The following is a 16,171-nucleotide window of genomic DNA, read 5'->3' on the forward strand; positions in this document are numbered from 1 at the left end:
TAATTAATTTTAATACGAATGCAAAGGAAATACAAAAAGAGAATAGTAACTACAATTAAAACTTAAAAAATATTGTATATAATTCAATTTTTATGTATTACAAAAAATGTTAGAAGTATAATAATATTTTATAGACTACGTTACATTGTCGATTCTCGATCGATGTTTATGTATCTATATTTTATGAACATCTATTATTACAGTTCAGTTGTATAACATGATTTAAATTAAAATAAATATGATATAAATAATAAGTTTTACTAAATAAAATATTACATGAAATATAGAAACATATTATGACATGCATAGTTCAATATAACTGTGGGTTATCAATACTTATATAATAGGGAATTATAATATTCCATAATACGGCTTCATATACAGTCAATATATATATTAATATATACAATATAGACATTTAATTTTAATCATATTAAATCGTGATGAACACTCAATTATATGTATTATACTTTATGGAAAAAATGTTATGTGACCCTTTTCATATTAATACCAGTATCCCTTTGAGGGGTGCATATTTAGACATCATCTCGATATTAAACATACGGAATTATACATATATTTAATTATTGTTAAAATTATAAAAATAAAATAAAAATATAGTACTTATCCCCGGCCTGAATATGGGTTCCACAAACACAACCTTGATCCACAACATAAAAACTATATAAAAATTATGCAAAAGTTACTTCCCAATAGACAGTTTGTTAACATATATAAATCATTATTACTATTCCTGAAATAGTCATTCTCTTTGAATCATATATTAATGATTCATTTTCTTCTTTATATTTTTTAATTTTTCTCTTAATTTTTGTTTTTGAAATCGTTTCCGAAATCCAAATAACGAATACTAATATAAAATGTTAAGAATCCTATTATTTTTTTGTTAACGTTTGCATATATATAATGAAAATAATTTTTTAATTCTTTATTATTTACCTTATAAGCAATACCCAAGAAAATTGATACTGAAGCAAATATAAATGCAATTGAAATTAGTGTATTTTTTATTACTGATCTTCGTGAATATGTTGGAAGGGATGGGAAATTTGTACAATTAAACATATTGCTAATACATTCGTTTATAATATTATTATAATCATTTGATAATATAGACAATACTTGATAATAGGGACTATCTTCAATAATATTAGAATATCCATTAAGTTTTTTATAGTTTTCAACAAATTGGTTAGCTATTTTTAAATATTTCTCGGAATCTGGATTGTTTGCATTAACTTCATAAAACATATTACATAATAATTTAAATGAGTCATACAATTTAGAAGGATCTTCAAATTTAATATTCAACAAACATTTGTTTGCTTCTATGAACTCCTTAAAATTATTATATCCCGTTTTATCTTTTAATGTACTATTACAATCTTTACCACCTTCATTACAATTAGTAAAATTCGTATTATTCACTGTATATTTAGTATAAAAATCATTTATGTTGTTGATGTTATTAACATTCTTTAGGTTTAACATATAATTGAACCATATCATAATGTATATAATAAACCCTTTAGTCTCTTCTTTACTTAAACTATCAATATTATTAACAATAATTTGTTCAAATAACCATAAAAATCCAGCCTTAGTTTTATCGAGATCAGTCCCACATTTATTTTCTGAACCTACATTAGGGCAATAATTCTTAATATTACCTAAACCATGAAAATCACGTCCTGTAGGTTTATCTAATTCATCGGGTAAATAGTTTCTCAATACATTGAATGGTTCACACTAAGAAAATATTTAAAAAAGTATAATAAAAATATATGTTAATGAAACTCTTATAAAATAAAATTTATGAATTTTATAGGTAGTATAACATCGAAAAATATAAGGAAAACCAGATTCTATTAAAAAAATTATATACCAGGCTATGATACATTGCAATTTTATTTTGTTTATAATATGTAGATTATGTAATATCATATTATTTTATATATTTTACGCATAATAAGTGACAAAATAATTGAAGTCTAATATAAAATAGTTTGTGGTTAAATAAATTTCTATCATTTTTAATATTAATTTAAAGATAATATGGAACAATATATACTTTTATTGACATTTTATAAATTATCTTAGATTAAAGTTTGTTTAATACGTATATGATCATATGTATATATAATACAATTTATGCATAAAATCAATATGATTAATAACATTCTACATGTTTATATTATAAAATTTTAAGGAATTTTATGATGTATTTAAAAAATATATACTTATATATATGCTTTAATATAGAACATAACAACGTCCTAAAACTTAAATAATGAACAAATATAAAAATTTAAGAAAGTTATTATTATTATCCTTAAAAGTATATAATAGTTATTTAGTAAGATAGATTAAATTTTTATATATTTGTTCCTTATAATATATAATACAGTCTTTTCTAAAATAACACTTACAAAATAACTTGAATTGTTCCATTTTCTATGCAAAATACATAAATGTATATTGTTTTAATGAATATAGATAAATAAAAAAGAAATTTAGTGCGTTAAATAACTTTATGTTTATTACAATATACCTTATTGGGTAATTTTATAATATATTTTTCCATTTTTTCCACTGTTAAAACACCAATTAACACTGAACCCATATTTATAAGCTTAAATAAGTTTTTATATGTAGATTGTTTTTAAAATAATACTTAGTAAATATTAAACATATATACCTACTGATGATATTTTAAAGTATAATATAAAACGATGTTTAATTAGGTTGTTATATTGCCCTTTAAGAGGAGAGAGATAAGATATATTTACTCTTTTAATATATAAATTTAGATAAATATTCGTTAAATGTTCAGCATTGATCATTTTATCTTATATATTTTATTATTATAGTTATCGATGTATATATATTCAAGTAATTTGTTAAAAATTCTATATTTTATTAATTCTACGATAAAGCAATGATAATTCCGATTATAAAATGGTAATTAATTAAACAATGATAATATAATATGGAATAATAAAAAGAAATTTAACATGAATTGAGTCTTTAACATTTTCTTTATTTATCCAGATTTTTAGAATATAAAATTACAAATCCCAAATTGGATCTTTAACAAATATACAAAAATGATACATTTATAATGTATTATTATGTGTCTCTTCAATAATATTAATATTTAATTATATGGAGATTTCACAATATAACAATATTTCAATATAAGTTATTCGTAGAGTATTTATTAGTTTATATGTATAAGCATATAATAATAACGGATTTTATCTATCATATTATTTATAATTACTAGAACTATAACATTAAATTTTATTAATATACTTATATTTTTTCAATTAACTATTTATAATATATTTCCAATTTATATATACCTCATATCTTTAAAACTTACAAATTAATAGTGATTAATCTATTATTATACCTTATGATAAATAAATTAAAGTGTATAAAACAACTTCTATTATTACTATTTAGTTTTAATACAAATGTAAAATACAAAAAAAGAATAGTAACTATAATTAAAACTTCAAAAAATGTTAGAAGCATAATTATATTTTATAGACTATGTTACAATGTCGATTCTCGATCGATATTCCATGCATCTATATTTTATGAACATCTATTATTACAGTTCAGTTGTATAACATAATATAAATAAAAATAAATATGATATAAATAATAAAGTTTACTAAATAAAACCTTCATGGAATAAAGAAACATATTGTGTTATGCATAATTGAATATAATTATGGGCTTACAAGTCTTATATAATATATAATAATGATTCTTATATATGGTTAGCCAAAAAATAGTAACAAAAAAATATAATGCAAAGTTATAATATATATGAACAAATTAGAAATATACGTTGTAACTTACAAAATATGTTATGCTACTCCTTTCATATTAATGGATATACCCCCTTTTTTGTTACATATTTGGACTTCTCATGATTGAATATACGGATATAGTACATGTATTTAATTAGCGTTCAAATTATAAAAAATTAATGCAATATAATACTTAGCCCTAACCCGAATATGGGTTCCACAACATAAAAACTATATAAAAATTATGCAAAAATTGTGACCAAAAATTACTTCGAAATAAACAATTTCTTAAAATATATCAACCATTATTACTAATCCTGGAATAATCACTACTCTTCTAATAATATATTAATGATCAGTTTCTTCTTTATTTTTTTAGCATTTCTCTTAAATGTTGTTTTTGAGACCGTTTCCGAAATCCAAATAACGAATACTAATATAAAATGTTAAGAAGTATACGATTTATTTGTTAAAATTTGCATATATAATCAAAATAATTTTTAATTTCCTTATTATTTACCTTATAAGAAACTCCCAATAAAATTGATGCTGCAACAAATATAATTGCAATTGTAATTAGTGTATTTTTTGTTACTGAACTTCGTGGACAAGCTACAAGTGGTGAGACATTATTACATTCAGCATTATAATTATGTTCAAAAATTTTATAATCATTTGATAAACTAGACAATAATTTATAATAAGAACTTCCTTTATTAATATCTAAAGCATTTTTAAGTTTTTCATATTTTTCAACCAATTCTCCAGCAGTTTCTAAACATGTTTTGCATTCAGTATTTTTTTTTGGATCAAATTCACTATACATGTTACATAATGATTTAAATGCATCATAAAAATTAGATATATCTTTAATATCTATATTCATCGATTTTATTTGTTTTTCTATAATATTTTTATTAATCTTATTATCAGTAGATATATTATCCTTATATTGACTATTTTCTTCTATATAGAAACTATAAAAATCGTTTAATGTAGTGGTTTCACTTTCTGTTTTTTGATTTAGTCTATAACTTAACCATAAAATAGCGTATTCAACAAGTATATCACCATCTATAGTATCATCATCAAGCGTATTTAGTAATATTATAAAACCAGAGATAATCTTTTCTTCATAATTACTACAGTTCCCATCAGAGCAATACGTATGTAATATATTCATATTATATTCTCCCGGGTTCTTCGGATCATCAACAAAATAATTATCAATATCATTAATTGATTTACACTACGAATATATTTTGCAAATTAAACAAAAAACGTATTAATTTAAATGTAACTAAAATTAAAATTAATATAATTTATAGGAATGCAACATACGAATAATATAAGAAAAAATATATATACCACTTTATAAGACATTATAATGAAATTCCGTTATAATTTGGAGATTATGTGGGATGATGTTATTTATATATATTGCATAAATATATGTTATATTTACTTAAGCTCTTTACATACCAATTATCTTTCGTTAGATATATTCTTAATTTTAACTTCATATAAAATAATAATACATTAGTATTACTAAAATCATATTATACTTATTTTATGACATTTAGCTAAATTATCTTAAATAGAGGGTTTCATAATACATTTTATACAAAAATACTATTCTTACTAACATTTGGTATAACTTTATTATAAAAATGGATATACTTTTATAATGAATTTAAAAAATATATACATATGCTTTAATATAGAACACAAACAACATCATAAAACTCAAATACTGCACAAATATAAAAAATTAAGAAAGTTATTATTAGAATCCTTAAAGTATATAAATAGTAATTTTTTAAATATATTAAATTTGTATATACTTGTTTCTTATAATATATATTATAGTTTTTTCTAAAATAATAGCATTTTCAAATTTAGTTACATGCTCCATTTTCTATACAAATTATATAAATTTATATTATTTTTATTTAATATAGATAAATTAAAAAATAATTTTAATGCATTAAATAACTTTATATTTATTTCTACATGTTCTAATTTATAAGTATTCTCTGTTGGGAATTTTATTATATATTTTCCCATCTTTTCCACTCTCTAAAACAACAATTAGCACTGAACCAGTATTTATAAGATTAAATAAGCCTTTGAATGTATATTATTTTTAAAATAATACATAGTAAATATTAAATATTAACATATAAATATATATTAATAATATTTTAAAGTATAATAGAAAACTATATGTATTAGATTGGTATGTTGCACTTTGAGAGGAGAGAGATAAGATATCTTTGCTCTTTTAATATATAAATTTAGATAAATATTCTTTAAATGCTATGCATTGTTCACTTTTATCTTATATATTTTATTGTTATAGTTATCAATAGATATATATCCAAATAATTCGTTAAATTTTCTATATTTTATTAATTCTATGGTAAAATAATGATAATATAATACGCGTTAACATGGAATAATAAAAAGAAATTTAACGTTGATTGAGTCATTAACCATTTCACTATTGATCCAAATTTTTATAATATAAAACCACATTTCCCAAATTGAATCTTTAACAAAAATATAATCATTAATATCTTTATAATGTATTATTTGTCTTTTCGATAATATTAATGTTTAATTATATGAAGGTTCCACAATAAAACAATATTTCAATATTAATTATTGATAGAGTATTTTATTAAATTATGTGTATAGGCATATAATAATAACGTATTATATCTATCACATTATTTATAATTATTATAACAAAATATAACATTATATTTTATTAATATACTTATATTTTATTTTTTTAAAATTTTAAATGTAATATATTTATACTTAAAAACTATAAAGTTTAAAAATTAATAATGACCAATCTAATATTATACCTTTATAGTAAATAAATTAATGTATATATAACTATTTCTATCAATATTAATTAAAACATTAACATAAAATGATACTATATATAACCGAAAATTAAAAGGATTGTATACATATATCTATAATTTAATTTTTTATTAATATGTATATTTTTATTGATTATTAAAAATGTTAGATGCATAAAATTCCTTTTATAGATAATGTTGTATTTTCGATTCTCGATAGGTATTTCATGCATCTACATATTATGAATATCTATTATTACAGTTCAGCTCGATAACATGATTTAAATCAAAATAAATATGATACAAGTTATAAGTTTTATTAAATAAAATTCTCACTAAATAAAAAAACATATTATGGTATGCATAATTCAATATAGTCCCTGATTAACAAGTTTTATATAATAGTCAATTATTATATTCCATAATATGAATTCATATATAATCAATATCTATATTAATATATGCAATATAGACATTTTATTTTAATCATATTAAATCGGCATGAACACTCAATTATGTATATTATAACTTATAAAACATGTTACGCAATTCATTACATATTAGCTTATGGCCATTCTTGGCTGGATATTTGGACTTTTCATTTCATCTTGTGATTAAACATACGAGTATAGTACATATATTAAATTAGTGTTTAATTATAAAAATTAAATACAGATATAATACTTAGCCCTAACCCGAATATGGGTTACATAAACACAACCCTGACCCACAACATAAAAACAATATAAAAATTATACAAAAATTATTTCCCAGTAGACAGATTCTTAACATGTATTAATCATTATTAATATTCGAATAATATATTAATGATTCATTTTCTTCTTTATATTTTTTATTTTTTCTCTTAATTTTTGTTTTTGAAATCGTTTCCGAAATCCAAATAACGAATACTAATATAAAATGTTAAGAAACATATGATTTTTTTGTTAACATTTCGTATATTTAATGAAAATATTATTTAAAAACGCTATATTTTTCAAGTCCTTATTATTTACCTTATAAGAAATTCCTAAAAAAAATGCTATTGCACCAAATATCGATAAAACTATAAATGATTTGTTTGCTATCGACGAACTTGATGTAACTCCAGACATTTGTGCATAAATGTTTATTGATATTTCTGGAAGAGATGCACTATTGCTACATTTGTCTTTTAATTTATTATAATCAGTTGATAAAGTATATAATATTTTATTATGTGAACTGTCATTAGTAATGTTAGGATCTTTGTTAAGTTCTTCATATTTTTCAGCAAATTTAATAGCTTTTCCCAAACATTTTGTGCAATCTTTCTTTTTTTCATCAAATTCAGTATACGTTTCACATAATAATTTAAATGCTTCATAAAATTTAGATATATCTTTAATATCCAAAAAATAATTTTTTTTATTTAAAAGATCCTTATAACTGCTATTATCTTCAACACTAATTATAGAGTTTTTATACTGATCACTACCATTTATATATGTAGTATAAAAATGTTGTAGATGGCTGACGCTGCTATTATTATTTTCCTTTAGGGTTAACATATAACTTAACCATATCATAATGTATTCAACAATATTCATATAATTGTTTGCATATTTCGAAAACAAATCAGAATTCTTAAAGAATGCATTAAAAAAATATAAACATCCAGCATTAATTTTGTCGAGATCATTATCACAACCACCAGTACAATACTCTTTGAAATTATCAGCATCTTTAAATTTATAGTTTTTTTTATTCGAATCATATTCTAAATTCGTCATTACATAAATGAAGTTATTAAACTAAAAAAAAATTTAAAACATTTAATAAAAACATGTATTATTGAAAATTTTATTAAAATGAAGTTTAATGATATTTATATATAATACAATATCAAAAAATGTAAAGGAAATTATTATTATTAAAAAATGCATATACCACATCCTTATCCATTGTGATGAAATTTAGTTTTATATTTGTAAATTAAGTAGAATCATGTTGTTTTATATACGTTGCCCCCAATACGTGACATAAATACTTTAATCCTATATATAACAACTGTCTGTAGTTAAATATATTATAACTTTTTAATAATTAAATTATTATACATAGTAAAATTATATTATTAGTAAAGAAACGTTTTATTCCATTTTATGATAATTATCTGAATTACCTTAAATAGAGGTTGATTAATACATTTTTGATCAAATGTATATATGATGCATTTTATACAAAAAAGTCTATTCTTACTAACTTCTGGTATAACTTTATTATAAAAATTAATATCCTTTTATAAAGAATTTAAAGTATGTTTAAACATAGAAAAGGAATATATTTATATCTTCTGTTTTAATGATTTCAATTCTAAAACTTAAATACTGTATAAATTTAAAAATAAAAAAGTTTTATTATTATTATTATTATAATCCTTAAAACCATATAAATAATAATTTTCTAAAATATATTAAATTTATATATACTTGTTTCTTATAATATATAATATAGTTTTTTCTAAAATTATAGTATTTTCAAATTAAGCTACATGCTCCACTTTCTATGTAAATTACATAATTTATATTTTTTTATTTAATATAAATAAGTTCATAATTTATTTTAATGAGTCTTATAACATTATTCTTATTTCTATATACTTCAATTTATAAATATTCCGTATTAGATAATTATAGAATATATTTCGCGTATTATTTCCATAGTTTAAAACACCAATTAATACTGAATCCGTATTTATAAGCTTAAATAAGTCTTTGAATGTATATTGTTTTAAAAATCATACATAGTAAATATTAAATATTAGCATATAAATAAGTATTTATGCAAATTTTAAAGTATAATAGAAAACTATATGTATTAGGTTGGTATATTGCACTTTGAGAGGAGAGAGATAAGATATCTTTGCTCTTTTAATATATAAATTTAGATAAACATTCGCTAATTGTTCTGTATAGTTAATTTTATCTTATATATTTTATTGTTATAGTTATCAATGTATATATATTCAAATAGTTTATTAAAAGATCTATATTATATTAATTTTATGATAAAGCAATGCTATTTGTAATTAAAGATTATTTATTAAACAACGATAATATAATACGTGTTAATATGAAATAATAAAAAGACTTTTGACGTTAATTGAGTTTTTAACCTTTTCTTTATTTATCCAGTTTTTTAGAATATAAAACTACATCTCCCAAATTATATTTTTAACAAATATATAACATTGATACCTTTATAATGTATTATTAATTGTCTTTTCGATAATAATAATGTTTAATTATATGAAGTTTCCACAATAAAACAGTATCTTAATATTAATTATTTGTAATTTACTATATTATATGTATAGTCATATAATAATAAAATAATTTTATCTATCATATTATTTATAATTATTAGAACAAACTATAATATTAAATTTTATTAATATACTTATATTTTATTTTTTTAACTATTTTAAAATATAATTTATTTATGCCTCATAACTATAAAGTTTAAAAATTTAAGTGACTAATATAATATTATACCTTTATGGTAAATAAATTAATGTATATATAAGTATCTCTATTATTTAAATTTAAAACTTTAGCATAAAATTAAAAGGATAGTATACATATATTTATAATGTAATTTTTTATTAATATGCATATTTTTATTGATTATTAAAAATGTTAGATGCATAAAATGCTTTTTATAGATAACGCTGTATTATCGATTCTCGATCGATATTTTATGAATATCTATTATTACAGTTCGGTTGTTAAAATACAATTTAAATAAAAATAATAATAATACAAATAATAAGTTTTACTAAATTAATGTGTTCACCAAACAAAGAGATGTATTGTATATTATGATGTGGATAGTTCAATATAGCTCTGGGTTATCAAGACTTATATAATAGAATTATGATAAAGCATAGCATGAATTCATATAAAATCAATATCCATATTAATATATACAATATATACATTTTATTTTAATCATATTAAATCGGCGTGAACACTCAATTATATATATTATACTTTATGGAAAAACTGTTGTGTCCCTTATCATATTAATGACAGTACCCCTTTAGGGGGTGCATATTTAGACTTCATCTCGATATTAAAAATACGGGTATAATATATATATTAAATTAGTGTTCAAATTATAAAAAATTAAATACAATATAATACTTAATCCTAACCCAAACATGAGTTCCCCAAGCACAACCCTGACCCACAACATACAATCTATATAAAATTATGCAAAAACTACTCTTTAAAAGACAGTTTTTTAAAATATGTAAATCATTATTACTATTCCTGAAATAGTCACTCTCTTCAAATCATATATTAATGATTCATTTTCTTCTTTATATTTTTTATTTTTTCTCTTAAATATTGTTTTTGAGCTTGTTTCCGAAATCCAAATAATGAATACTAATATAAAATGTTAAGAAATGTACGATTTTTTTGTTAACGTTTGCATATATATAATGAAAATATTTTTTCAATTCCTTATTATTTACCTTATAAGAAATTCCCAAAAAAAATGCTATTGCACCAAATATCGATAAAACTGTAAAGAACTTGCTTCCTATCGACGAACTTGATGATGTATTTCCAGATATGTATGCAGAAATGTTTTCTGTTATCTCTGGAAGGGGTGAACAATTTTTACAGTTATTTTTTAAATTATTATAATCATTTGATAAAGTAGACAATATTTTATTATAGGGACTTTCTTCAATAATACCATAAACTTTATTAAGTTCTTGATATTTTTTAACAAAATCAATAGCATTATTTGACAATGTTTCGCCTTTTTGATTCTTTTCAACATTACCATACATACTACATAATAATTTAAATATATCATAAAATTTAGACATATCTTCAATATCAATGTTCAGAAAATCATTTCGTTTATCCATGAATTCCTTAAGATCTCCAATTTTATAGGCAGGATCTGTAAAACTATTATATTTATCATTATTTTTTATATGTTTAATATATAAATCGTTTATTTTGGTGGAACTGTGCCCTGACTTTTGCTTTAATTTGTAACTAAACCATGAAATCATATACAGAAAAAATGAATTTGTATTATTTTCATTATGAGTTTTATTTACGAATCCAGAATAACATTGTTCAAGTAACCATAAAAATCCAATCGTAATTTGATCGAGTTCACTATTGCAGTCTTCCTTAGGGCAGTACTTTTTGTAATTTTTAATAGTTTTAAGCTCAAGTTTTCCGATTTGGCCCAATTCATCAGGTAAACGATCCCTCAAAACATCAAAGTTTAAACACTAAGAAACCATTTAAAAAAAAGGATAAAAATATGTATTAAGAAAATGATATTAAAATAAAAATTAATGGAGTTTATAGGAAATATAATATCAAAAAATGTACATACTATAGAATCATTCATTGTGATGGAATATAATTTATAATCTCTAGGTTAATGGGATATCATATTATATATATGCTAAAATAGGTAATACGCTAAGTTAACCCTATATACAGAAATTATCTGTAGATAAAAATATTTTTATTATTCTTAATATCAATTTAAAGATAATATGAAACAATCTATACTTTTATGGTAGTTAGATAAATTGCCTTATTTTGGGAATGTTAAATACAATTTTGTATAAATTGTCATCCTTAATAACTTTCATATGAGCATTATTATAAAAATTAAAGTAGCATTGTAATGAATTTATAATATATCTTCTTATAGATATGCTTTAATAAAGAAAATAAATAACGTCCTAAAAGTTAAATATTGTATAACCTAAAAAATAAAAAATTATATTATTACTATGATCCTTAAAAGTATATAAATAATAATTTTTTAAAATATATTAAATTTTTATATGCTTGTTTCTTATAATATATAATACTGTTTTTTCTAAAATTATATTATTTTCGAATTAAGTTGCATTGTTCACTTTTTTAATTGCATATACATAATTTTAATATTATTTTTATTTAATATGGATAAATTCATAATCCATTTTAATAAATCAATAACTTTATCTTTATTCCTATATACTTTAATTTAGAAATATACATTGTTGGGCAATTTTATAATATATTTTGCACATCTTTTCCACGGTTTAAAACGACAATTATCACTAAACCCATGCTTATTTTGATATTTATAAGCTTAAATAAACCTTTGAATGTAAATATTTTTTTAAAATAATAATTATTAGATATTAAATATTAACAAATTAATAAGTATTGATGCAAATTTTAAAGTATAATATAAAACTATGCGTAATTAAATTGTTATATTCACATTTTAGATAGGAGAGATAAGGGAATTATACTTTTTTAAGACAAGGATGTAGCAATATAAGATTTATTTATTCTACATAGTTTAATTATATTTTATATTTTTTACCATTAAAACTTTCAATTAATGTATACATTAAAAATAACTTAGAATTATTTTCTAAATATATAGTTTGCTTTTATATTTTATAATAAACTATATTTAAGTTCTATGATGAAAAACTATATTTTATGAAGACTATAGAATTATTAATATTATTTTGCTTGGTAATATTAGTCTAATGTTATCGCATTAATCATACTTAAATAAATGTTATAATATTTCATTTTATTTTGTATAGATACAATTTTAATTTTATCGCTCGTTTAATGATATATATAATGAATTTATACCCATGTAGTTTATTAAATAAACATATTTGTTCGTATTTAATACTTTATCTATTGTTATTACTATTAGTATTGTTACTGCTATATCACTGTATAGTACAACGAAATAATTAATTCACTCAAGAAGAATACTTTAATCCAATTAATATTTTTCCTTGTTTTATTGTTTTAAAGTATAACACTTTAGAACATATTGTTTCGTAATAACAATATATTTAAATTATATATTTGTGAATTATATATATAATAACCTAATAGAAATGATATTAATTCAAATTAAATTAATTATTACATACTTTTTCTATATACTTTGCATTAATATATAATTGTATATATTTCCAAAATTAACATATTTCAGTATTATTTATTGGTATACCATTTTACTAGTTTATATGTATAAGTATATAATAATAACGAATTATATCTATGATATTATTTATAATTATTAGAATAAAATATGATATTAAATTTTATTAATATATTTATATTTTTTTTTTTTAACTATTTTAAATATAATTTATTTATACCTCATATCTTTAAAATTTACAAATTAATAGTGATTAATCTATTATTATACCTTATGATAAATAAATTAAAGCATATAAAACAACTTCTATTATTACTAATTAATTTTAATAAAAATATAAAGGGAATACAACAAGAGAATAGTAACTATAATTCAAACTTAAAAAATATTGTATATATAGTGTATTTTTTATGTATTAATAAAGATATTAGAATCATAATCATATTTTATAGACAATGTTACATTGTCGAGTCTCGATCGATATTCCATGCATCTATATTTTATGACTACCTATTATATATTGGTAATATGTTTAATTAACAATAAAAATATTCCCATTAACCTGTAGATATATTATAATGTAGACAATTGTTCCAAATGAATCCAATATAATTTATACTCTGATATATAATATTATTATACTGTTTGGTTATCAAAATATAATTTAAATTAAAAAAAATGATACAAATAATTTTTGCTAAATAAAATGTTTTATCAAACAAAGAAACATATTATGTTATGCATAATTCAATATAATTATGATTAACAAACTTTATATAATAAATAATTATGATATATCATAATATGAATTAATATATGCAATATAGATATTTTTTTAATCATATTAAATTGATATGAACACTAAATTATATATATTATAATTTATGAAAAAATTTTATGTGACTCTTTTCATATTAATGGTAGTACCCATTTTTTGGTTGCATATTTAGGCTTTACCGCGTGATTAAAAATATGTGAATGGTCATATATTTAATTATTGCTCAAATTATAAAAAATAAATGCAATATAATACTTAGCCCTAACCCGAATATGGGTTCCACAAACACAACTATGACCCACAACATAAAAACAATATAAAAACTATGATCAAAAATTACTTCGAAATAGACACTTTCTTAAGATAAATCAATCGTCATATTCAGAATAATTTATTAATGATCAGTTTTTTTCTTTATTTTTTTAGCTTTTTTCTTAAATGTTTTTGAACTCTTTTCCGAAATCCAAATAACGAATACTAATGTAAAATGTTAAGAAACGTATGATTTTTTTGTTAACGTTTACATATATATAATGAAAATAATTTTTTAATTCCTTATTATTTACCTTATAAGAAATTCCCAAAAAAATAGGTATTGCACCAAATATCAATAAAATTGGAATTAATTTGCTTACTATCGATGAACTTGATGATGCAACATCATAATTATCTATACCTTGTTCTAAACTATCTACATATTCTCCAGAACTATCTAAAAGTATTTGTCCAGGTTTTTCTTTTTCTTTTGCCGATAGATAGGATAAAATACTGTTACATTCCTTTTTAAAATCATTATAATCAGTTAATAAAGTGGACAACATTTCTTTATATGGACTGCTATTAGTAATATCAGAATCTTTAAGTTCTTTATATTTTTTAAAAAATTCACTATTATCTTTCAAATATTTCTCGCAATTTTTATTGTTATAATCAAGTTCATTATACAAATTACATAATAATTTAAATGCTTCATAAAATTTAGGTACAATATTACTATCCATATACAAAAAATCCTTTCTTTTATCTATAAGACCCTTATAATTATAATTACCATAATCATGATAATGATTCTTTAATTCGCTTATTTCCGTCTTATACTTATCACAGCTATTTATATGTGAACCATAAAAATCCGTTATATTGTCTTCTTTACTGTTGATCAGGTTTAACATATAACTTAACCATATCAAAATGTAATCAACAATATAGGGGTTACTATTTTTTGGAGAGGGTATCACACCAGAATCCTTATATAATTGATCCAACAAATATAAACATCCAGCACTTATTCTATCGTAATCACTATGACATTGATTACTATCACAATACTTATTTAAAAAGTGATCATCACCAAATTCAGTGATTCCTTTATATTCCGATTCATCGGAAATCGAGTTCCTTACTTCCTGGAACTCTTTACACTAAAAAACATTTGAAAACAATTAATAAAAACGCGAATTATTAAAAATTTTATTAAAATAAAGTTTGATGGTATTTATATATAATACAATATAAAAAAATGTAAAGGAAACTATTATTTTTTAAAAAAATGCATATACCATTTGCGTATTCATTATAATGGAATTTTATTTTTGATTTGTAAATTGAATAAAATCATGCTGTTTTTATATGTACTATACCAATATGTGACGAAAATAATTTAACCCTATAAATAA

The 16,171-nt window shown here is 20.3% G+C and overlaps 5 protein-coding genes across 5 annotated transcripts; all 5 read right to left on the minus strand.

The window, feature by feature from the left end:
• Positions 1 to 784: 784 nt before the first annotated feature.
• PY17X_0400031 (PIR protein) lies at positions 785 to 1,921 on the minus strand (the record flags this gene model as incomplete). The annotated part of the gene is made up of 3 exons (XM_022955491.1): positions 785 to 871; positions 961 to 1,770; positions 1,907 to 1,921. The coding sequence occupies 3 exons, from the start codon at positions 1,919 to 1,921 to the stop codon at positions 785 to 787; spliced, it is 912 nt and encodes a 303-aa protein (XP_022810872.1).
• Positions 1,922 to 4,212: 2,291 nt separating this feature from the next.
• Positions 4,213 to 5,228, minus strand: PY17X_0400035 (PIR protein; the record flags this gene model as incomplete). Its single annotated transcript, XM_022955483.1, has 3 exons — positions 4,213 to 4,278; positions 4,366 to 5,094; positions 5,214 to 5,228. 3 exons carry the CDS (start codon positions 5,226 to 5,228, stop codon positions 4,213 to 4,215), a joined length of 810 nt encoding a protein of 269 aa, XP_022810871.1.
• Positions 5,229 to 7,545: 2,317 nt separating this feature from the next.
• On the minus strand, positions 7,546 to 8,665 carry PY17X_0400039 (PIR protein; the record flags this gene model as incomplete). Its single annotated transcript, XM_034637726.1, has 3 exons — positions 7,546 to 7,632; positions 7,738 to 8,514; positions 8,651 to 8,665. 3 exons carry the CDS (start codon positions 8,663 to 8,665, stop codon positions 7,546 to 7,548), a joined length of 879 nt encoding a protein of 292 aa, XP_034493373.1.
• A 2,402-nt stretch (positions 8,666 to 11,067) lies between these two features.
• PY17X_0400043 (PIR protein) lies at positions 11,068 to 12,148 on the minus strand (the record flags this gene model as incomplete). The annotated part of the gene is made up of 3 exons (XM_022955471.1): positions 11,068 to 11,154; positions 11,244 to 12,026; positions 12,134 to 12,148. The coding sequence occupies 3 exons, from the start codon at positions 12,146 to 12,148 to the stop codon at positions 11,068 to 11,070; spliced, it is 885 nt and encodes a 294-aa protein (XP_022810869.1).
• A 2,761-nt stretch (positions 12,149 to 14,909) lies between these two features.
• PY17X_0400045 (PIR protein) lies at positions 14,910 to 16,069 on the minus strand (the record flags this gene model as incomplete). Its single annotated transcript, XM_022955468.1, has 3 exons — positions 14,910 to 14,972; positions 15,062 to 15,916; positions 16,055 to 16,069. The coding sequence occupies 3 exons, from the start codon at positions 16,067 to 16,069 to the stop codon at positions 14,910 to 14,912; spliced, it is 933 nt and encodes a 310-aa protein (XP_022810868.1).
• Between the last annotated feature and the right edge of the window lie 102 nt (positions 16,070 to 16,171).

The sequence above is a fragment of the Plasmodium yoelii genome, assembly GCF_900002385.2.
Source record: "Plasmodium yoelii strain 17X genome assembly, chromosome: 4".
NCBI classification, from domain to species: domain Eukaryota; phylum Apicomplexa; class Aconoidasida; order Haemosporida; family Plasmodiidae; genus Plasmodium; species Plasmodium yoelii.